Raw genomic sequence first — 24,836 nt, forward strand, 5'->3', positions numbered from 1 at the left:
TGAATGGGGAGCAGGTGTGTTAATTTTGGTGTTATTGTTCTCACTCTCTTTCATACTGGTCACTGGAAGTTCAAAATGGCACCTCATGGCAAAGAACTCTCTGAGGATCTGAAAAAAAGAATTGTTGCTCTAAAACCCTGAAACTGAGCTGCAGCCTGGTGGCCAAGACCATGCAGCATTTTAACAGGACAGGTTCCACTCAGAACAGGCCATGCCATGGTCAACCAAAGAAGTTGAGTGCATGTTCTCAGCGTCATATTAAGAAGTTGTCTGGGAAATAGACGTATGAGTGCTGCCAGCATTGCTACAGAGGTTGAAGGGGTGGGGGGTCAGCCTGTCAGTGCTCAGACCATACGCCACACACTGCATCAAATTGGTCTGCATGGCTGTCATCCTAGAAGGAAGCATCTTCTAAAAATGATGCACAAGAAAGCCTGCAAACAGTTTGCTGAAGACAAGCAGACTAAGGACATGGATTACTGGAACCATGTCCTGTGGTCTGATGAGACCAAGATAAATTTGTTTGGTTCAGATGGTGTCAAGCGTGTGTGGTGGCAACTAGGTGAGGAGTACAAAGACAAATGTGCATGTGCGTGTTGCCTATAGTCAAGCATGGTGATGGGAGTGTCATGGTCTGGGGCTGCATGAGTGCTGCCGGCAATGGGGAGCTACAGTTAACTGAAGGAACCATGAATGTCAACATGTACTGTGACATACTGAAGTAGAGCATGACCCCCTCCCTTTTGAGACTGCCACAGGGCAGTATTCCAACAAGGCCCACAAACACACCTTCAAGAAGACCACTGCCTTACTCAAGAAGCTGAGGGTAAAGATGATGGACTGGTCAAGCATGTCTCCAGACCTAAACCCTATTGCAAGGTCTCTAACATCCACCAGCTCCGTGATATCATCATGGAGGAGTAGAAAAGAACTCCAGTGGCAACCCGTGAAACTCTGGTGAACTCCATGCCCAAGAGGGTTAAGGCAGTGCTGGAAAATAATGGTGGCCACACAAAATATTGACACTTTGGGCCCAATTTGGACATTTTCACTTAGGGGTGCACTCAATTGTTGCCAGTGGTTTAGACAATAATGGCTGTGTGTTGAGTTATGTTGAGGGGACAGCAAATTTACACTGTGATACAAGCTGTACACTCACTACTTTACATTGTAGCGAAGTGTTATTTCTTCAGTGTTGTCACACTGAAAAGATATAATAAAATTGTTACAAAAATGTGAGGGGTGTACTAACTTCTGTGAGATACTGTACAATGCAGTAGACATGTGCGCCGTCAATAAATGTGTTTCGTTTTGTTTCGTTCCGTTCCATTTCATATTAGAATTAATTAGTATTTTGTATTTATGTCCAAAATTTCATACGAAATACGAATTTTCATTAGGTTCATTAACTTTTCGTAACAATTACGAATGTTCGTCATGATGAATTTATCATTATGAGGGGCTCCCACCATCCCTGTGCTGTGCTGACTTCCTGGGTTTTTAACTTTTAGGTTTGTTAACTTTTCGTAACAATTACGAATGTTTGTTAGGAATTTGGATCCGAAATTCGTAAACTAAATTTCGTATTTCGTACAGAATTCGGGAGCATAGCAATTCGTATTTCGGATCCTCCCAAATGTACGAATTTACAGAAGTTCGTACGAATTTTCGATTCGTACGAAACTAATCGCACATGTCTACAATGCGGCAGAACAGGTGAGATTGCACAAAATCGTGGAGTATCCACCATGTTGCTGACATGCCATTAAACCACATATCTCCACTAGAGTGTTAATCATTATAGTTTGATTCACAAAGTGATTAATAGATGCCATGTCTCCATTGAGTCAAAACAAAACTAAAAGTAAAAACTTTACATCAAGATAAATCACGAAGAGAGATACAAATTAACATTTACAGAATAAAAGAGATTTACTAGTGTACTAAAAACTCTTCCTATAAAATTTACATTGTTAACATCATTTAGTCTGCTTTTTAAATAATATAAATCAAACTAAACCTGAATAATCTGTTCTAAATAGAGCAATTAGAAGATCTAAAGTCAGGACTGATCTTTTATGGACAAACTATATGGAGTAGATACATATAATAAGCCTATTTTTTAACTGGATAAAGTAGTTAACAAAATTAGGAATTTAATTGATAGATATTTACATATTCTTAAAATGATTAAGTCTATTCTGAGGTTTTGGGTAACAGTATTCAGAGGTGTCCAGAGGTGCACCTACTTTGGGCAATGTTTTTATCCTCTAGTTACTATGATACAGAAAAAGAATAAGTGTGAGCCTAACCTTAGTGGCAGAGAATTTAAGCTTGCATTGTTTATAAACTGTAATACTTGTTATATTTTATTACATGCAAAATCTGTTTTACTTGGTATGTGGGGAGAACAGCAAGGAGATTTGAGGATTATTGCTGTGAAAATCTGAGGAATATAAAGGGTTACAACCCCAAGGAGGGTGGGGAGTTATTCTAGTTGCTTTACAAGAGGGAGGTATATTGTATTTTAAATTACAGACTAGAGTCCCAAAGGGTTGGAATTTTGAAATGGACATACTGTAGCTCATTATTATGAACGAACTATACCCCCTTGTGCAGTAGCTCGAATACAAAGACCTCCCAACATGTAAAGTTCTTCTTTCACTTTTCTCAGATTTTGATACATATTATTTAAAATAGGGACTAAACAGTGCTAAGGATGTCATTTTATATAATTTTAGTATACTAAGAAGTCTCTATTTTTCTGAAAATGTTAATTTGTGTCTCTCGTAAATTGTCTTGATGTAATGTTTTTAAGCTGAACTACACTTCAGCACCACAAACCAAAAACTATATTTTATTAATTTATAATATTATAAGAAAACTCACCCATCCATCCATGTCTCCATGCTTTACTTTGCTGAAAAATCAATTTGAAAAACACCCCCAGAAAATCATTTCTAGCAGTGACAAGTTGAATAAGGGAAAATGATTTGTGTAGCATTTACTTCCTGGAATCCATCTGCCCTTAGCTCAGGCTTGCAGGCAGGAGGGAGGGTCTGCTTAGCTGAGAAGCCCCCCCCCCCCCCGAAGACTCCTGGGATGTATGAAATAATTTGCCTAGGCCTGGAAACCCAGAAGTAACTGAAGAAATGAAAAAAAACTCGTAAATACGATATACTTTCCTGTCTATTTACTAATGCTAGCAGCATGAGGATTAAAAATCGTCAGTGTTGACAGAGAGTGAAATTCCACTTTTTAAGTTTTGTGTTGACTAAGGGAAGACATGGTATCCATTAATCACTCTCAGCTGTAGTTATTAACACCCTAGATGTGGTTAAATAGCATGTGAACAACATAGTGGATACTCTATAATTAAAGTGATTGTAATGCCGCGTACGCACGGTTGGAATTTCGGCCAGCAAAAGACCGATGAGAGCTTTTCTTTGTAAAATGCGACTGTGTGTATGCTCCATGGAATTTTGCTGGCCGAATTTCCCCCAGCAAAAGATTGAGAGCATGTTCTCAATTATTCCGATGGAAATTCCAATTGTGTGTATGCAATTCTGGTGCGCAAAAACACACGCATGCTCAGATTTAACTACGCAATGGAAGCTATTGGCTACTGGGTATTGAACTTCCTTTTTCTAGTCCCATCGTACGTGTTGTACGTCACCGTGTTCTTGACGGTCGGAATTTGGTGTGACCGCGTGTATGCAAGACAGCTTGAGCGAAATCCTGTCGGAATTCCGTCGGTAAAACCATCAGAGCTTTTTCCGACCAAAATTCCGATCGTGTGTACGTGGCATTAGGGTTTGTTTTTTGTCTTTTTTAAATAACAAACATGTAAGCCCTTGTACACATGGTCGGAGATTCTGATGGAATGTGTCCTATCGGACCGTTTTTAGGATATTCCGACTGTGTGTTGTCTCCATCGGAATATCCGACGGACCAACTTTTCCAACTTGCCGGTAACATTTTCTGACAAAATGCTCCGATCGGACATACTCCGATCATGTGTAGACTACTCCGACGGACAAAGTGCCACGCATGCTCAGATCAAATTCCTATACCAAAGCTATTGGCTACTAGCTTGAACGTAGTCCCGTCGTAACGAAATAACGTCATCACTTTATGTACAATCGTATTTTCCGACAACTTTGTCCGACCGTGTGTATGCAACAGTTACGGACAAAATCCGTCAGACAAAATCCAATGGATTTGGTTGTCAGAATGTCCCACCGTGTGTACAAGGGCTAATACTTACCTCCATTGTGCAGCTCATTTTGCACAAAGTGGCCCTGAACATCCTCTGGGGTTTCCCGGCAGCTCTCGCGGCCCCCCCCCCCACATCAGATAACCCCTAGGAGAGGCGCTCTCCCCTGGGGGTTACCTTGCGGGTGCGCTCCTGAGTCCAACATTGGCGTCCATAGCCAACGAATGCCCCGCCCTCATTGGATTTGATTGACAGCAGCGGGAGCCAATGGCTGTGCTGCTATCAATCTATCCATTCAAGAGCCGAGAACCCTAGGCAGAGAGACAGCATGTCCCCACTGGGTCAAGTTCCAGGGCTCAGGTAAGTAAAATGGGTGGGCTAAGGGACCGGTCACTGCCAGGTGTTTTTTCACCTTAATGCATAGTATGCATTAAGGGGAAAAATAATGAAGGTTTACAATCCCTTTAAACACGTTACAGCATGAGCGTTGAACCAGTCTCACCCCTCCTGCTGCAATGTATTTGTTTTTTAAGGATGTATTACAAAAGAAGTTGGCTTTACCAAAGTGCAGTCATCCTACATTTTCTATATCATTGGATATGTAGTTTTCTGTGCTGCCTACATTGACCATGCCAGCAGCGGCTTGGCAGAGTAAACTTCCAGGAAAGAGCTGATGATGTCACTGAGACTAAAAACATGAATTACTCAAAAAGTAAGGCATTGTTTGTAATTTTTTTTGAGTTTTTGTTTGTTTATGTTTGTTCAGAGGGAAAGGGAGCTAAGGTCAAAGGAAGGCAGGATCCTGGAGTTCAGCTGCAAAGCTTCACATAGTGCTACAGAACAGTGTGATCTATCCATTTAAAAGTGACAAACAATACACATTTAAAAAAACAAATGGAGAATTCCAGTCAGACCCTTATCCAGGAATGCAGCCTGAGTGGCCAGAAAGGGGAAGGCAGCAGCCAATTAGCTTGATGTTATTTTCACATTTTTGGTAAAACATTGAAAGCTAACGCCTAATTCGTTATTAGTGACCATGGATGTCATTTCTGTTTATAGTTGTTATTTAAATCACACTTACCCATCTAGTATACTTGGGTAAAATTCTTGTGTTATCTCATTTCAATATCTTGATTTAGCAATTAGAACAGTGCAGAACAACAGCAACACAACACCTTTTCTCTAATGCAAATGTACTGCAACACATGAGAGACAAGGAGAAGGCATTCCCAATTTGAAATGCAGTACATGTACTGATGTTCTAGAACACTACCCAAAAGACTTATGTTAAAATAATGATATCATTTCTGCTTAATTCAAATGTGACTAACTTCCAAGGATATAAATTCCAAAATCCTAAATTGTTTTTAATATAGATATTCTTTATATGGTTAAAATAGTACAAATTTAGGTATTGCTTCCTTTCTTTAAAACATGCCTTTTGTATTATATTACAGTTATTTATAAAATAAAAATAAAATAAAATAAATCTTGAATAATGATAATAGTAATAATTTAATTAAACATTTGCAATTCTTTTTGTTACAATTATTTTATTGTGGGTACATTTCATACATGCCTTCTAAATGTGAGCTTTACTGCTTATCCCAAATCTGAAAATTGGAGTGCATATATGCTACTATTTTTTCTTGAAATCTTTTTGTTTTAATGTGTGATAATCATAGGCCATTATGAAGACTTGAGTTATAAACATTTCTAACACACATTCAGCAGATGTGAGCTTTTCTATGCTTGCTGATTTGACTTGCAAATGAATTCATGGATTACCCAAATTCATGGTTTCCATGGGTATGGTAATAAGGCAAGGCACTTTTCTTCTATTTTTCTGTGAAGCTAAATAGTTATAGCACTGTATTCTTCGATATGTCATAGTAAGTGGAATAATTGATGTAATTCATGCAGAACTAGTACATAGCAGAATTGCATGTCTTAAAGAATTTCCCTTTTTATCTTGATATATGATGCAAGTGATAAATTATATATTTACGCACAAAATAAAAATATTCTGTAATGGAAATTAGATTTTTTTTTTTTAATTAATAAAAATATACTATTTCAATGAAATATAAATATGACTACATTCCTCCTGTCAAAATACAGTATTTGGTATAAACAAATATTAAGTAGTGTTAGGTGTTTTATGTATATATTATATATATATATATATATATATATATATATATATACCGTATCTATCTATCTATCTATCTATCTATATATATATATATATATATATATATATATATATATATATATATATATATATATATATATACCGCATCTATCTATATATATAAAATTGAATGCCAGCTAAGGCTGAATTCACACCTATGCATTTTTTTGTGTTTTTTGCATTTTGCAGATTTGCACTACAGAACGTCTTCAATAGGAAACCATGTTAAATGGACTGTAGTACAAATCTACAAAATGCAAAAAGCACTAAAAATGCACAGGTGTGAATCCAGCCTTAGAGAGTGTTCATTTAAGGCAGATACTTTCCCTTCGGCCCTCTCTACCCTATTAAGCATAGGTATGAGCTCATGGAGTGTGTTTTGGAGTAACAGAGTCAGAGAGAAGGAAGGTTCTCTGTGGCTGCTAAGAACCCGGAGAATCTTGTCAAACCGAGTAAACTGGGAATCCCTTATGACATACACAGGGCAACTCAACTTTTTTGTGTGGGGGCTTTCTTTCTTTTCTGCATTATGGGCTTCTTACATATATGACGACGGGCTCCAGGATCCATGCCTGTTTTGGAGAAAACAACATTTTTTTTCTTTTGCAGATCCTAATATGTTGTGGTCTGGGTCATGAAGTCCAAAGACGGTAGATCTTTGAGTGGTACTAAGTCTCCCTTTCTAGGTCCATATACTACTTGTTAGCCAGACCTCATTAATTGGCTGTTTATATGCCTTTCTATGTGTGGGCTAACTGACTGCTGACAGAACTCTACTGACAATACCAGTTAAGTCTGTCCCCATTTATATAGGGAATTTAAATTGTAAGAATGTTTAACCACTTCAGCCCCGGAAGATTTTACCCCCTTCCTGAGCAGAGCACTTTTTACAATTTGGCACTGCGTTGCTTTAACTGGCAATTGCGTGTTCATGCGATGCTGTACCAAACAAAATTTACGTCCTTTTTTCCCACAAATAGAGCTTTCTTCTGGTGGTATTTGATGACCTCTGATCTTTTTATTTTTTGTGCTATAAACAAAAACCTTTTGAAACAATTTTTTTTTCTTTTTGCTATAATAAATACCCCCCCCCCCCAAAAAAAATGTATTCATCAGTTTAGGCAGATATGTATTCTACATATATTTGGTAAAAAAAAAACACAATAAGCATATATTGATTGGTTTGCGTCTACAAACTATGGGAAAGATTTATGCCATTTTTATTTATTTTTATTTTTTACTAGTAATGGGGGGGGGATCTGCGATTTTTAGCGGTACTGCGACATTGAGACAGACAGATCGGACACATTTGACACATTTTTGGGATCACTGACATTTATACAGTGATCAGTGCTATAAATATGCACTGATTACTGTATAAATGTCACTGGCAGGGAAGGGGTTAACACTAGGGGGCGATCAAGGGGTTAAATGTGTGTTCCCTAGGTGTGTTCTAACTGTATGGGGATAGGAATGACTAGGGGAGGAGACATATTATTGTTCCTATTTAGTAGGAACAAACAACGTTTCCTCTCCCCTGACAGAACAGCGATTTGTGTGTTTACACACACAAATCCCTGTGCTGGCTTTCATGCATGCTATCGCGCGTGGCCAGTTTCGATCGTGACCGCCAGCCACGTGCATCGGGATCCCCGCCGTGCCCTCTGGCGACTCTTAAAGTGAACCCTGTACCTGTATGGAGTTCCCGAGCAGGGGTGCCATTGTGCCGCAGTATATGTGCGTGAGTCGGTCAGGGACCAGTTAAATGAATGTAAAAAATATAATTAATTTGCATTTATTTTTTAGCATACAAATGAAATCTATTATTTATTATTTCTCAATTTATGCTTGGTAAAACCTTTGCCCACAATTGCTGGAAGTATCATCCAGCTGGAAGTATTTTTACTGGGTTCACTTCAAATAAGGTTCAGGAGAAAAAAAAAAAATTCCTCTGAATCTGACTTGATATTTGAAGTGGACAGAGATATAAGTCATGTTTCTTTTAAAATAAGATATTAAAAAAAAATTAGCTGACTCACGAGTGAACTCACTTAAAACAGTAAAACTCCCATAATAAAAATAAAAGGACTGTTAATGATTTTCTTCACTTGCAAATTCCTTAGCAGTCATTGTTCATACTCCACCATTTAAAGTGACTTGAAATAAATATGTTGTGACTCTTGACTTTGATTATTGCATGATAGTTCCAGGTCAGCGGATCACCTCTGACAAAGTTTACTGACACATTTTCTTTGTATACACGGTCGGACATTCCGACGACAAAATCCGTCAGATTTTTTCGTCATTTATTCTGAGCATGCGTGGCACTTTGTGCGTCGGAATTTTCTACATACGATCAGAATTTAAACAATCGGATTTTGTTGTCGGAAAATTTTAGATCCAGATCTCAAACTTTGTGTGTCGGAAATTCCGACTGAAAAAGTCCAATGGAACCCCCACACGATTGGAATTTCCGACAACACAGTCCAATCGCACATTTTCCGTCGCAAAGTCCGACCGTTTGGGCCAAAGATTTTGGCGTCCGAACATGTGTACAGGGCATATGAAGAAAAAAAATCATCGTCATCAAAGGTGTTACTAAGTGGAATTTTTTTATGTTCTGGATGCATAAGTAAAACTACCTTGAAAAGCTTTTAATAGCTTGTTAGCATTCCAAAACATAATATATATCTTATTAATTTTGACATCTTACTCAGTTTCAAATAGATGTCATTCTGGCCCAGTCATTACTTTGAACTTTAGGTTCATGGCAACATGACATCTTAATCTTAAATGGTAAATGTTGAATGTTTAATGTTCTTCCATGATTTTATAGTATAGTACAAGGGAACCCATTTCATAATTTTATTCCAAATTGCATACATATGTTTGAGATTTGGGCTTGACAACCATAGGTTCTATAGCATATGGCTCAATAAGAACATATAACCAGCTAGGTAATACTGCCTTAAATGAGGAATTTCACTATCACTAAATGAGGATCAAACATGTTACTTTTAGATCTTCTGATGGAAGCATTAAATGCGTAAATAACCTCTGATTTAAAAGGGTTCTTTTTTGCGTTACATTGGTTTACTGTAGGGCATTCTTTTAAGTGTAACACACTATCATCTGTATGGTCATGCTATTGCTCCCCAAGCCCTACTCCGTGGAAACCTTGGCCAATTACCCCAACCTACTGCATGCAGAAGGGAATAAATAGTGGTATAATATTTTTCGTGATAGCCCTGTGCTCCTTTCTTTATAAATGTCCCTTTTCTGCCCTTTCTGTTCATACCAGCAATATTTTGCTGTGGTCCTTTGGAGAATTGTGATATCATGCATAGAATTATCATTGCACTGCAGTTGTAGAAGTTTCACAAACTGCAACACAAAAACCTTTGAGTCAAGATTATTTCATACCATTAAATGAATCCTTGTCTGTTCAAATTGTATTTAAGGCAAAGAAGCAGCCCAGCTTCTACAAAGCTTAAACAAGCTTAACACCCCGGAAGAGAAACTAGAAGTCTTGGCAAAGAAGTATGCAGAACTGGTAAGTCCTGAGTGTTTTGCTCACTTTTTAAACAGGTATATATACTTTTCCTGTTCTGGTAATTTAATTAGCTCCTGTCTAAATTGACCCTAGTGTGTATGTATACACACCCTAGGGTCAATTTAGACAGAAGCCAATTAACCTTGCAGCATGTCATTGGAGTGTGGAATGAAACCCCAGGAAGAAATAAACTAGTAGTTGAAACACATTAAAAGCTTTCCTTTTTTTTAATTGTAGAAGGAAAAAAAACAGAAAAATTAAAACGTATTAAATAAAGAAAAACACACAAAAATTTAATTTATGAGTGCTGAGGTAGCTTATAGCTGATATGTGGGTTTGAGTGATCAGGAAAAAATAGTGGATGAAGTGACTACATTTACCGGTGAGTGAAAGCAAAGATGAAATACTGGACATGTATAGTATTCATATTTAGAAATTATTTACCCAATAATTAATTATTAATGTAATGACAATTTTAACAACATAAAAATGGATACATGAAAACGTAACATAATTTACTTACTTTCCACAATACTTCAAAGATTTAACTTTAGAAAACAATTTGTAGGGCCAGAGTCCTAAACCTGTTTTACTATTATATAATGTATTGTTGGTGAAAGCACGAACAGGGACAAACAGTCTCATCTTGCTTTATACAGCGCTTTACACAAATTACCTGTAATAGAGATCACAGTACTCCTCCTTTTGTTGCCTTCATTTGTTTTCACCATCAGAAGGTTTGAGCCATCCTTGATTTGGCAACATCTAGTACAGGCATACCCCACTTTTGAGTACACAATGGGGTTTATTTACTAGGGCTGGAAAGTGCAAAATCAGGCTCACTTTTGCATAGAAACCAATGAGTTTCTAACCCCAGCTTCTTCAATTAAGCTTTGGTAATAAAACCTGGAAGCTCATTGGTTTCTATGCAGAAGTGAGCCTGATTTTGCACTTTCCAGCTTTAGTGAATAAACCCCATTGTTTACTTAAAAGTGGGGTATGCCTGTATCTACTTCCTAAACTTAGATTCTGACTGAAAGATGACACGATTATGTAAATCCTGATGTCTGTGTAGCTCTTGGCTGTGCTCACAAATATCTGGCACAGATCAGTTCCCCTCTGCTGAAATTTCTCACCTTGTGACTTGCTATAAAATGTTCAATCTGAGTGATCACTCATTGAGGAAGATGAGCTGGAGGAAATGCTTCCTCTTGCAAACAGTGAACTGATGACATTGGGGTTGATTTACTATAGGCAAATCCACTTTGCACTACAAGTGCACATGGAAGTGCAGTCGCTTTAGATCTGAGGGGAAGATCTGAAATGTGGGGAGGCTCTGCTGATTTTATCATCCAATCATGTACAAGCAAAAATGCTTTTTTTTTTTCTTTCCTTGAATGTCCCCCTCAAAGCTACAGCGACTGTACTTTCAAGTGTACTTGCACTTGTAGTGCAAAGTGGATTTGCCTTTAGTAAAACAAAAACTATTATCCTATCCTAGGGAAAATGACTTGCCTGGAGCTCATGGATTAATTTATTAATGATGAAAGTTAGAGCTTGTTTTGAAAAAATACACCTTTACTGTATAATGAGACATGTCAGGAATTTATTAATATAGACTTGTAAAGTTGCTGACAGGTACACCTTAACTGACTAAGCTTTATGATTCCCTTGACCTGTCAGTCATGTAATAAAAAATATATTAAAACTATCAACACTGGACAGTGTCCAAGTTTCCATTTTCCCTTTGGGGTTTCCCAACATATAAGCAAACATAAAATATATGTTTTAACATATGGTGACGTTTGATAGTAATCAGGATTACTATTAATATTTTTTTTTTACATAGCTTGAAGAACACCATACAGAACAAAAACAGATGAAGCAGTTGCAAAAGAAACAATCCCAGCTAATAAAAGAAAAAGACCAGCTACAAAGCGAGCACAGCAAAGCTATTCTTGCACGTAGCAAGCTGGAGAGCCTATGTCGGGAGCTACAGAGACATAACAAGACACTTAAGGTTACTATGTTAATACATGAATGTAAAAAGTATTGTACTTCTTCATGCAGCATGATTTCAATTCCGCAGAAATCCTCAAGTGGACAGGAATGTCTAGAGTAAGCAAAATGTAAAAGTTTCTATCCGTAAAATCTTAGTCTTTGGTTTATGTACAAACATTCTTTTTCCATTATTGTGGCCTGCTATTAACGCAAGATCAAAAAAACACAATGAATTTGAATATATTCTTGTGTAAATAAAAATATGAGTTTGAACTCGTTAAAGTGACTCTGCTGATAAAACATAAACGCCAGAAACAGATCTACCTGCAAAGAAGCAAGTAAACTTTTACCCCTTCCACTGCCCGCTCCACCCAATGACACTACGATGAAGACAAATCATCCCTAAAAGCCTCTTCAGAAACTATCACTTTTGGATCTACGGTATTCAGTGGTTTCTTCAGCTCACCCTTATGTTAATATTAGGGCACGCTATTGACATAGGGGTTAGCAGGAGGGGCCAATGAGTCCACAGGGCAAGGAGATCTATACTTTCAACATTTCTGGAAGAGACTTTTCTGTGGGGGGGGGGGGGGGGGAATTTCTGTTTATCAGAGAAGCATTCTTGTGTCCAGCTAACGGGAACTCAATATATTTGCAAACATCCCTATATACTGCAGATATACAAAACCATATCCATTGGGACTTTTCAGACAAGTATATTTACAATATTTGTATAAAACATATCATTTCATTTACCATCATAAAACAATAAATAACATTAAAATCATGTATTGGTTGATATTGTAAGACATCACAATTATCATTTTATCCATAGGGGTTTATAGGCATTATACAAAGACTGTTGTGCATGCTTGATGTTCCTGTACATATCCCAAAGCCAGAATAGAACTGATGCATTTCACACGTCTTCTTCAGGGATGCATGTATACAATGTAGTTATTCAGTAATGTAAATACATATAAACAAGTCAATATTAAGATCAATATACCTTACAACTCACTGCGGGGGGCCAAGATGGCCACCAGAACTGCAGCCCATGCACACAGGAATTGCAACGCAGACCAATGTGTTCTATATGCAGATAGCAGCCGGCCTCACCACCATGTCAAAAGTGTCGCACCAGGTAATGTGCACCGGCTGCAGTCCTGGTGGCCATCATTAGAGAAGCATTCTGTGTCATGGGCAGAAGGAGAGGTAAGTATCTGTCTCTCTGAAGGGACAGCTTTTGTTGGCATTTCTATTTTAGCAACAGTCACGTAAATCATCCATTAACATATTATTTAAATGTTGTTATAATGCAATACCTAACATATTACGCCCCATAAGCTAAAAATGCTTTAGTTATGTAGGGGCCCGTCTGGGTAAAATTATCTGCCAGCATATTAAGCAGGTTGACTGTAGATATATTCCTGAGAACAATTGAAAGACGATATCTACCAGTTCTGTAACAACTTTATTACTGGTTATCTCATTAGATGTCTTTTTTTTAGCAGTTTTGGTCAACACACATTTTTTATTTTGCCTCATGTAGCATTCATCGGTGCAACATGACAGGATTTTGTGATAACTAAAGCAGTTGAAGAGATTTCTGCACTCAAGCATTATAGGGAGCAATTTTTTGAATAATAATTCAAAATTGAATGGTTAATTCACAGAGCTTGTCAGATTAACAACATTTAATAGTACAATGCATAATAAAATAATATAGTTAATAAGGTAAGACATAAGATCAATGTGAACATCCCAGAAGGATAAAATGCAATAAATAAGATAAAGGCTAGGCTTAACAGGACCAATTGATTATTTCAGAGCAAATTCAACACTGGTCAGCATGACAGATAATGTTTAGAAAATACATGGGCAATATACAATGTAGTGGGTAGCAGCTGATAGAAAGTGACTGGTGGAAAGGTTCTTAAGAAAAATATTCAGCCATCAACTGCTTTTCTCTGCAAGGGTGATACCTATTGCTGAATGGAAGATCAGGGGGTTCAAGAAGTGCCTAGTCTAAATGTTCAAACTGACACTGCATGAAGACGATCAAGTGATGTCACAGGATTTGGACCAGTTTCCATTTAATTGAACCTAACTTGGCCTCTTAAGGTGCCTTGGTGATAAAAGTGCTGAAGTGCAAACACATTAGGTTGCTTGCAAGTACCTATGTTAGTCTACAGGTTAAACGCTGTGTCTCCGTGGAGCCGCTTGGGTCTTGAGCCCAGGCTGCATAAATGGCCTTTGACTTCTCTCCAGATGGAGGCTAAACCCTGCCCTTTCCTGGTCTTAACCCCAACTCCTGCTATTCAACTGTCAAATGCCAAAATCTCAGTGAGCAGTACAGGCTCTAGCAATTGACAGTTGAATGCCAAGTGGCATTGCTTGGTCTTAAAGTGATATTAAACCTAAAGGCAGACATGTATTATACTGTAGTTTACCAATTCTTAGCTATGAAGGCTGCATTGTTTTTCTTTTTAGGCTTTCTTTCCTTTATTTTGGTGGTCCTGCCAGTAAGTCTCTTGCTTTCCAACCCTACAAGCTCTCACAAATGTAATCGTTTAGAATGTTGAGACAAACCATTTACTGCTGACACGGGTGCTTACAGCTATCAGCTTTTAGTTATTCATGTAAAATCCTAAAAGAAAGACGGCCTGGGGTCTCTATTGCAGTGCTTCTCTACTCTGCAGGGGCCTGAGGGATAGTCCAGTGGTTTCGGCCTGGCTTCCGGCAGCGATCTTGCTCCACCCTGCAACTGTCCTGGCAAGCAATTACAGGACTTTATGCTCACCTTAAGCCAGGCTTCCTCTCTTTACAGCCACCGAACCTTACAACTAACTAGCCGATACCTACAGCTCTTTCTGGGACATTCCTAAACTGCAACGGGAGGAGGATATTGAGGACCCAGCCTAGTAAACGGCAGCCAGGGGATTCTCCTGCTCACCTCCTGAAGTATGTCTCCGCCGAAAAAGACCTCTTAGGCTGCTGACAAACTTGCCAAGTACCGAAGGCTTGGAGAAGACCAACAGGCTAAAGACTGCACTGGCACCTCCTCAGATATGGAGCACTCTGAGGCTTCCACTAACAAGGTGCCCGATGCTATCACCTTGTGCCAGAGCACGCTCACCACCAAAATCGAGGAGGTCAAAATTGACATATCTGTTATCCGGCAGGATCTCTCTGTCCTGCGAGACCACGTGGCGGAGATGGAGACCCGTATAAGGAGAGCAGAAGATATCTTGCACCCCCTGCAACATAGTGCTGACATGGTGTGCCATCAGCTTCAACAGATCAGTGCGAAACAGGATGACATGGAGAATCTCCTCCGGAGATGCAATCTCGGCTTTATCTGCCTTCCCAAGAATGCCGAGAGCAACAACCCGGCGAGCTTCCTTGACATCCAATTTTGGCAGAGATGCATTCTCGGTGATGTTCGCGGTGGAGAGAGCCCATCGAATCCCTGCCCGTCCTCCTCCTCAAGGAGCTCCACCACGTACCCTGATAGGGAAATTTCTAAATTTCATAGATCGCGACAAGATTCTCCACCTGACCAGAGAGAAGGGAAATATGCCTCATGCCAACATTCATGTAACCATATTCCTAGACTTCTCCAATGAGGTGCAGTGGCAGCGATTCAAGTTCCAGGATCTTAAGCAACGCCTCCGTGTTCTACACCTCAAATATGCAATGTTATACCCTGCAAAGCTTCGCATGGAGTGCGACAGCCGAACCCACTTCTTTGAGGACGCCAAACTGGCATCCACTTGGATGGATCAGAGGGATCAATCCAAGTTGATGCCATGGGGAACGTGCCATACTGTATACAAGCTGTGAGTACTTTAAACTTCCCCCCGCTCCGCTCCTGTGCCCGCAATGCTGCTCGATTTCATCCTAAGGTGTATCCCCTTAATGGGTGCATTACATATGTATGTGTCCTGGTGGAGCGGGGGGGGGGGGCAGGCATGGAACCTCACAGCATCACTTCTCTGTACCACACTGGACCTCACAGCATGCCGGCCGCCTTTGGGTGACTTTATTGACCCATGGTCCCCATCTTCCCCACACCTCAGAGAGACTAGCTGAGGATAGTATACTGAACAAAGCCGAGACTTCCTGTCCTACCTTACTTATTGCCCCGATGGCAAGTGGAACCCCCCCCCCTCCCTACACAGCTGTAATGGTGCTGCACTTTTATGGCTCCTACACCCCATGCACTTCTCAAAGAAGAAGCCTCCCCCCTAGGATCCTTGTGAATTTTTTCACTGTTTTATATTCCCCCCCCCCCTTTTTTTTTTTTTTCATCATAGGTATCTATGCTTCCTTGAAATTAAGTACCTTGCTTCTAATGGGTCTCACCTGTTGGATGTCCCTGGTTGATACCTGGTTATGGGATACTATGCCCATGCCGAGTTGGGGAGGCAGTGGACTGGGAGGGATGGGAAATGTTGTGGGTATTCATTTTTCTATACCAACATATTTACAAATGCTTGTCTATTCTAAAGGTACTATGTTGTTGTCATACATGTACTATCGATACTGGTTGTCACTGTGTTTTATGCTAACAGATGTGTCCGTGTCTGCTCGGCTGGTCCTAGTCCAATTGCGGTCTATTATAGATGCCTTATATCCGCCATGAGTTCCCTGAAGTTCCTGATGTGGAATGTTAGAGGATTGCGCAATAAGATCAAGCGCGCTGCCGTCCTGACATTCTTCAAGTCTCAGCGTGCTGACATCATCGCACTAGTTGAGACTCACATTACAGGCCACCTACAATTCTCTCTAAAAAAGCCTTGGATAGGCTGGGCCTATCACGCCACCTACAGTGGTGTGAAAAAGTGTTTGCCCCCTTCCTCATTTCCTGTTCCTTTGCATGTTTGTCACACTTAAGTGTTTCGGAACATCAAACCAATTTAAACAATAGTCAAGGACAACACAAGTAAACACAAAATGCAATTTGTAAATGAAGGTGTTTATTATTAAAGGTGAAAAAAAATCCAAACCATCATGGCCCTGTGTGAAAAAGTGATTGCCCCCTAAACCTAATAACTGGTTGGGCCACCCTTAGCAGCAACAACTGCAACCAAGCGTTTGCGATAACGTGCAGTGAGGCTTTTACAGCGTCCAGGAGGAATTTTGGCCCACTCATCTTTGCAGAATTGTCCTAATTCAGTTACTTTAGAGGGTTTTCGAGCATGAATGGCCTTTTTAAGGTCATACCACAACATCTCAATAGGATTCAGGTCAGGACTTTGGCTAGGCCACTCCAAAGTCTTCATTTTGTTTTTCTTCAGCCATTCGGTGGTGGACTTGCTGGTGTGTTTAGGATCATTGTCCTGCTGCAGAACCCAAGTTCGTTTCAGCTTGAGTACACATTCTCCTTCAGGATCTCTTGGTAGAAAGCAGAATTCATAGTTCCTTTTATCACGGCAAGTCTTCCAGGTCCTGAAGCAGCAAAACAGCCCCAGACCATCACACTACCACCACCATATTTTACTGTTGGTATAATGTTGTTTTTATGAAATGCAGTGTTCCTTCTACGCCAGATATACTTGGACACACACCTTCCAAAGAGTTCCACTTTTGTCTCATCGGTCCACAGAATGTTGTCCCAAAAGTCTTGGGGATCATCAAGATGTGTTGTGGAGAAATTGAGACGAGCTTTGATGTTCTTTTTGCTCAGCAGTGGTTTTCTCCTTGGAACTCTGCCATGCAGGCCATTTTTGCCCAGTCTTTTCCTGATGGTGGAGGCATGAACGCTGACCTTAACTGAGGCAAGTGAGGCCTGCAGTTCCTTGGACGTTGTTGTGGGGTCTTTTGTGACCTCTTGGATGAGTTGTCGCTGCGCTCTTGGGGTAATTTTGGGCGGCCGGCCACTCCTGGGAAGGTTCACCACTGATCCAAGTCTTCGCCATTTGTGGATAATGGCTCTCACTGTGGTTCGCTGGATTCCCAAAGCTTTGGAAATGGCTTTATAAACCTTTCCAGACTGATAGATCTCAATTACTTTCTTTCTCAATTGTTCCTGAATTTCTTTGGGTCTCGGCATGATGTGTAGCTTTTAAGGATCTTCTGGTGGACCTTACTGTGTCAAGCAGCTCCTATTTAAGTGATGCCTTGATTGTGAACAGGTGTGGCAATAATCAGGCCTGGGTGTGGCTAGAGAAATTGAACTCAGGTGTGGACAACCACAGTTATAGTATGTTTTAACAAGGGGGGCAATCACTTTTTCACACAGGGCCATGATGGTTTGGATTTTTTTTCACCTTTAATAATAAACACCTTCATTTACAAATTGCATTTTGTGTTTACTTGTGTTGTCCTTGACTATTGTTTAAATTGGTTTGACGTTCCGAAACACTTAAGTGTGACAAACATGCAAAGGAACAGGAAATTTGGAAGGGGGCAAACACTTTTTCACACCACTGTATGCCTCATACTTCAGAGGGGTTTTAGTCCTGGTTGCAAAAAGGGTACCGTTTGATTTAGTGTTGCTCCAGACGGACCAGCAGGGCAGATATGTGCTTATACATGTCACCATTAAGGTATCCCCTATCCTGATACTAGATTACTATGCCCCCCGTACAATTCACTTGTAATTAGGGAGGGTCTTGCCTTTATGACACAATATCCCTCTGTACCAGCGGTGTGGATGGGGGACTTCAATATGACCCTCATTCCCGCTCTGGACCGAATGGGTGCACTTCGACCGATACCAAATGGGCGCCCCTTGACCCACACTGGCCCACACCAAACTGTACCGCATACTGACTGATTTTGCTATTGTCGATACTTGGCACTACAAACACCCGCATGCTAAAGTTTTCTCGTGCTTCTCAGCCAGTCACCACACAATGTCACGCATAGATTTCATCTTAATTTCAAGGTCCCTGACACCTAAACTAGGAGATGTGGGCTTTGCTCCGAGAATACTTTCAGATCACATCCCATATTGGGTCACGCTCCAGCTCCTGAGAGCCTCCCCTGCTCCATCTTGGCGGTTAAACTCATTTTGGCTTATGGCTCTGCGGGATGTCTTCCTGATCTACAATACTATTTAATAGCTAACAGGGACTCAGCTGCATATGACATGGTGTGGGAAATGTTTAAACTGCACATCCGTTCCCTCCTTTCCACTCGTATCAATAGAGTTAAAAGGTAATCAAAACGTATTGTCCAACAGGCTACGGAACATCTACAGGTGTTAGAGGAGGCATTCCATTGGGACCCCACGCCCAGCATGGCCAACAATCTTAAGATGCAGACGCGACAGGTCTCCCAATTACACATCGGAAAAGTTACATAACGCATCTTCTTCTGTAGACAAAGGGTGTTTGAGTATGGAGAACGATCGGGCAAACTACTTGTGCACCTTGTCCATCTAGATGCGCGTCCCCCTGTGGTGGTATCGTTGATGGATCTGCAAGGGAATGATATTACTGATCCGCAACAAGTGGCGGAGGAATTTTGGAAATTCTACCGTGCACTCTACACTTTCCGTGTCACCCACACTCCCCAAGACACCAGGGACTACCTAGCAGGAGTTAAATTTCCTAGACTGGCCAATGACCAGCTTGAACTTTTGGAAGCCCCTATTACTATGGAGGATATTTCTAAGGCTATCTCCTGCTTGGCCCCATCTAAGGCCCCAGGATTAGATGGCTTACCATTCAAACTTTATCCCAGCTACTCTGAAATTCTCATCCCTAAACTCTATGATCTGTACAAATCTATATTTGATATAGGTATTTTACCCCCCTCTATGAGAGAGGCCCAAATTGTAGTAATCCCAAGCCTGGCAAGGACCCTAAATACCCAGAATCGTATAGACCTATTTCCCTGCTACAAGTTGACATGGTTCACTGGCTAAGATTCTAGCTTCCCGCCTTAACCAGGTTATTCTGTTACTGGTCCACCCTGATCAGACAGGCTTTATGACAGGGAAAAATACTGCGATGAACATTCGCCTCCTATTCATGAATATTCAGGGGCCCATGATGAAATCGGTTTGAGGGTCGTGGTGGCTTTGGATGCCGCCAAGGCCTTCCACTCTGTGGAGTGGAACTACCTGTGGGAATGCCTCTCGGGATTTGGATTTGGCCCCAACTTTATTTGTTGGGTTCAACTCCTATATCAATCCCCAAGGGCCAGGGTGTTTGTAAATGGCTGGCTTTCTGACCAATTCCCCCTAGAGAGAGGGACCCGACAAGGCTGTCCTCTTTCCCCCATGCTGTACGCACTGGCTGTGGAGCCTTTGGCCATCGTGATTCGTGCAGACACTAGTATCTGTGGTCTTAAGATTGGTAACCTGGAAGTAAAGATCGAGATGTATGCCGATGATAACCTCCTATACTTGGCGGACTCGGGTCCCTCTCTGGCTGCTGCCCTTCACTCCATAGACTGTATCGGTAGCCACTCGGGTTTGAGTATTAACTGGTCTAAATCTCAGATCCTTCAGATTGACCACTTCCCTTCCTCGTTCACGTCCCCTCCTCTGACCCTCCCGATGGTCTCCTTGATCAAATACCTTGGTGTGCAGGTAACCAGATCATTCATAGACTACACACTCCTTAACATTGAACCCCTGTATGCCCTGATCAAGACCAAGACACATACTTGGTCCAGACTCCCCCTGGGTGTTATGGGACGCATCAATTTAGTCAAAATGATACGCCTCCCAAAGATACTTTATCTAGTGTGGCATGCCCCTCTAATATACCACAAATATTTTTCAAATCTATTCTTAATTCATGTATATGGGGGCACAGCAGACATAAATTATCTTGGAAAATCCTGAAGAACCCGGCGACGCTAGCAGGAGCTGCTCTTCCAGACTTTCAGGAATATTGCCTTGCCTCCCAATTATCCCATTTTTATCATTTTGACAAAAGCTAGCTACCACGATACCAGACGCTACTCTGTGGGCATCCTGATGACCCAGCCCACACCCCACTTCAGGCAGTCTTCAGGGCCCCCTTGACAGGATGTTCCCCCACCACAAAACAGACATGCTGACACACCACTGGAGGGTATGGAGGGCGGCACTGCAAAAACTTGGGATCCCACAGGTTCATTCACACACACCTCTCTGGTTCAACACACATCTGCCTGAACTGTTGTCCATTCCAGATCCTGTGGTGTGGATACCTCATGGGATCTTGTATATACACCAGGTCATGACCACTACGGGACTTAAAACACTTCAAATGCTAAAGGATGAATTTTCCCTCCCCAACTGCCTCCTTTTTAGATACCTACAACTCCGCCACGCTATACAAACCCAATTTACTGGCTCCAGCCCGTCCTTGGCAGTCCCCTCTATAGTAGACACAGTCACAGGTCAGGGCCGTCTTTAATATTGATTGGGCCCTGGGCAAAAATTTCCTTAGAGCCCCCCTCCCCCCATGCAATTTCGCTCTTCACCTTCTCTGAGACATACAATAAATAGCAGCTAGACTTAAAATCAGTTTACTGTATCAGATCAGGCAGCGATTGCGATTGGTTGCCAGAGGTTAGAGCACATCATTACTGTTTACTGACTGGTTGCTAGAGGTTACAGCACTCCTTAAGGTTCACTGATTAGTTGCTAGAGGTTACAGCACATGATTTCTGCTTGTTGATTGGCTGCTAGAGATTACTGCTCACTGGTTGCTGTAGGTTACAGTACATCATCTCCTCACTGCAGGGGGCATGATATACATATGAATGCTGCCTTATTTACATATCAATGCTGTTGGCCTCAGCTATTTACATATGCATGTCACTGCTATTTACGTATGAATGCTGGTTATTTACATGTAAACACAGGGTCTGCAGGGTGGTCGTCTGTACACAACAATAGGTCAGAGCTGGGCAGCATTAGTAGCAGCACTTTACACTGAGATATCAGGACACAGCACAGGAGTAAAACCTCAAGGGACAAGGGAATGTAAACTGGGATAGTTGGCAAGTATGAGGCAGCTGCTTTGGGCCCCACAACAATGACAGGGCCCAGGGCAGCTGCCCCTTTTGCCCTGCCTTAAAGACAGCCCTGTCACAGGTATTGAGCCAGCCAAACTAATCTCCGCCATATACTCCGCCATCCGTCTCCCCAGTGTTATGGCCTTGGTCTATGTGGACTGATTGAGGATGGGGATTGGGATGAAATCTTAGAGGATGTGAAAAAAGTATCCCCCAAACTATCAGGCCGCCTCATGCAAATGTACTGTATATTATACATAGGACGTATCTAACCCCCCAGAAGATAGCACATTGTACAATCCAGGATGCCGCCAATGCGATCATACCCTGGGTTCCTTCTACCACCTTATATGGTCCTGCCCAACTATCCAAGGGTACTAGATGTAGGTGATATGCTTCCTGTAAGACCAGATGGGCTCTCCTGATACCCTAGACCCGAAAATGCGCCTGCTCGGTCTGTTGCCTAATTTAGACGCTGACAAACCTCTTTGCACCTTTTTACATGAGACCCTATCCCTGGCGAGGAAAGCGGTGGCCCAAAGGTGGATGCAGGCCCTGCCCCCCACAATCCAGTGCTGGAAAAAAGAGGTTAATGACACTCTTCCATATAAGAAGCTGATCTATGTACACAGAGGGTGCTCGCCTAAATATGAAAAGATGTGGAGCAGATGGTTAGTGGATGGTCAAACATGTACTTAATATGCTCACCCCTCATCTCCCCCTTCCCTTACTTTTTCATTTCTCCTTTTCTTTCTTTTTTTCTTTTTTATACATGTATATTGTGTGATGGCTTCACCTCTATTGGGTATTTTGCTTCATGCTACACAGATACTTCAATGTGTTAATGTATGTACTATTGTTTTGGCCATGTTGGTCTGTATCGATTTATCTACCATGCATACATTTTTCAATAAAGTTGGTTTTATTGGTTGTTATTAGTCATTTAGGATTAAAATTTCTACACATATTACAATGTATTTAGCAATACAATAGTCTCGTGTAATTTTCAATACTTAAAGTTAAATTATAAAATTCAATATACAGAAGCACCACTAAAGCATACAATATTATTTTATTAAATTCAATAAATTATGCCTATACATATTTGCCTTAGCAATATTTATAATATATACAATACAATAATGCACAGAGCTCATCTGTTAAATTTAAGTTGCTACAATCAACAGAGAATGCAGTAAATATAATCCTAAACAAAAAAAGCTGATTTTGTGAATCCATTTAATTTAAGCTGTACAAGGAACAACTTTGCACTTTTGTCAAGTATGTGAATCAATATCTAGCTTTGCTACTAAGAAAGAGATCCAATATTCTCATATATTGGTATGAGCGCTATCTCCCAGTCGCTTACTGAAGAATCCTGTCTAAAGAACACAAAAATCTTCTTTTTTCAGTACTATTTCATCAGTATTGCTACTAGGGATGAGCTTCGAGTTCGAAGTCGAAATCATGTTCGACTCGAACATTGCCTGTTCGCCTGTTCAGCAAACAGTGAACAATTTGGGCTGTTTGCGGCAAATTTGAAAAGCCGGAACACCCTGTACAAGTCTATGGGAGAAATCGAAAGTGCTAATTTTAAAGGCTAATATGCAAGTTACTGTCCTAAAAAGTGTTTGGGGACCCGGGTCCTGCCCTAGGGGACATGGATCAATGCAAAAAAAAGTTTTAAAAACTGACGTTTTTTCAGGAGCAGTTATTTTAATAATGATTAAAGTGAAACAACAAAAGTGTAATATTCCTTAAAATTTCGTACCTGGGAGGTGTCTATAGTATGCCTGTGAAGGGGCGCATTTTTCCCGTGCTTAGAACTGTCCCTGCACAAAGTGTCATTTCGCAAGGAAAAAAGTCTTTTAAAATCACTATGAATTGTCGGCTCCCGTAATACAGAGAACACTCAATGAGTGTTCTCTGTATTACAGAGCCGACAATTCATTCATTGATTAAAAAAAAAGTGTGGGGTTCCCCTAAATTCAATTACCAGGCCCTTCAGGTCTGGTATGGATATTAAGGGGAACCCCGCGTCAAATTTTTATTTTTTGACACAGGGTTCCCCTTAATATCCATACCAGACCTGAAGGGCCTGGTAATTGAATTTAGGGGAACCCCACGCTATTTTTTTCCCCCTAAAAATCCATACCAGACCCTTTATCTGAGCACGCAACCTGGCAGGCCGCAGGAAAAGAGGGGGGGATGAGAGAGCGCCCCCCCTCCTGAACCGTACCAGGCCACATGCCCTCAACATTGGGAGGATGCTTTGGGGGTCTGTGACCCCTCAAAGCACCATGTCCCCATGTTGATGGGGACAAGGGCCTCATCCCCACAACCCTGGCCAGTGGTTGTGGGAGTCTGCAGGCAGGGGGGCTTATCAGAATCTGGAAGCCCCCTTTAACAAGGGGACCCCCAGATGCCGGCCCCCCCGTTTGAAATGGTAAGGGGGTACAAAAGTACCCCTACCATTTCACAAAGAAAGTGTAAAAAATAATTAAATAAGACAAACACACTTTTGAAAAATTCCTTTATTAAAAATAAAAAAAATAAAAAAAATATTCCAGCGGTGCTAATCCACTCTTGCTATCCAGTGATGGATGATCATCTCTCCGGGGTCCAGTGATGGCTGATCTGATCCAGCGACGGGTGATTTTCAGTCCAGCGCAGTCCATCCATCCGTCTTCTGTCTCCACTGAGGAGACACTGCGGGGATCCCAGCGCTGACGTTTCTTATATTAGGAGGGTGGGGCCACCCGTCACCTGTCCCCACCCCCTCTGACGCTGGTGAGGGAAGCCAGGGGTTCCCCATGACCCCGCCCCCCTCTGATGTAACGGAAACCTAAAATTTAAAGGAATATTACACTTTTATTGTTTCACTTTAATCATTATTAAAATCA

The 24,836-nt window shown here is 41.0% G+C and overlaps 1 protein-coding gene across 1 annotated transcript in view; it reads left to right on the plus strand.

Annotated features, from left to right (window-relative positions):
• TXLNB (taxilin beta) overlaps positions 1-24,836 on the plus strand; it is a 139,838-nt gene that overhangs the window by 28,950 nt on the left and 86,052 nt on the right. Inside the window, exons 3-4 of the mRNA XM_077486743.1 lie at positions 9,872-9,963; positions 11,813-11,983. Coding sequence (XP_077342869.1) covers positions 9,872-9,963; positions 11,813-11,983 — 263 coding nt within the window. The remainder of the gene's footprint in view (positions 1-9,871; positions 9,964-11,812; positions 11,984-24,836) is intronic.

This window comes from Lithobates pipiens, unplaced genomic scaffold (genome assembly GCF_037356315.1).
Source record: "Lithobates pipiens isolate NorthernLeopardFrog02 unplaced genomic scaffold, aLitPip1_a1.2 Scaffold_18, whole genome shotgun sequence".
NCBI lineage: Eukaryota > Metazoa > Chordata > Amphibia > Anura > Ranidae > Lithobates > Lithobates pipiens.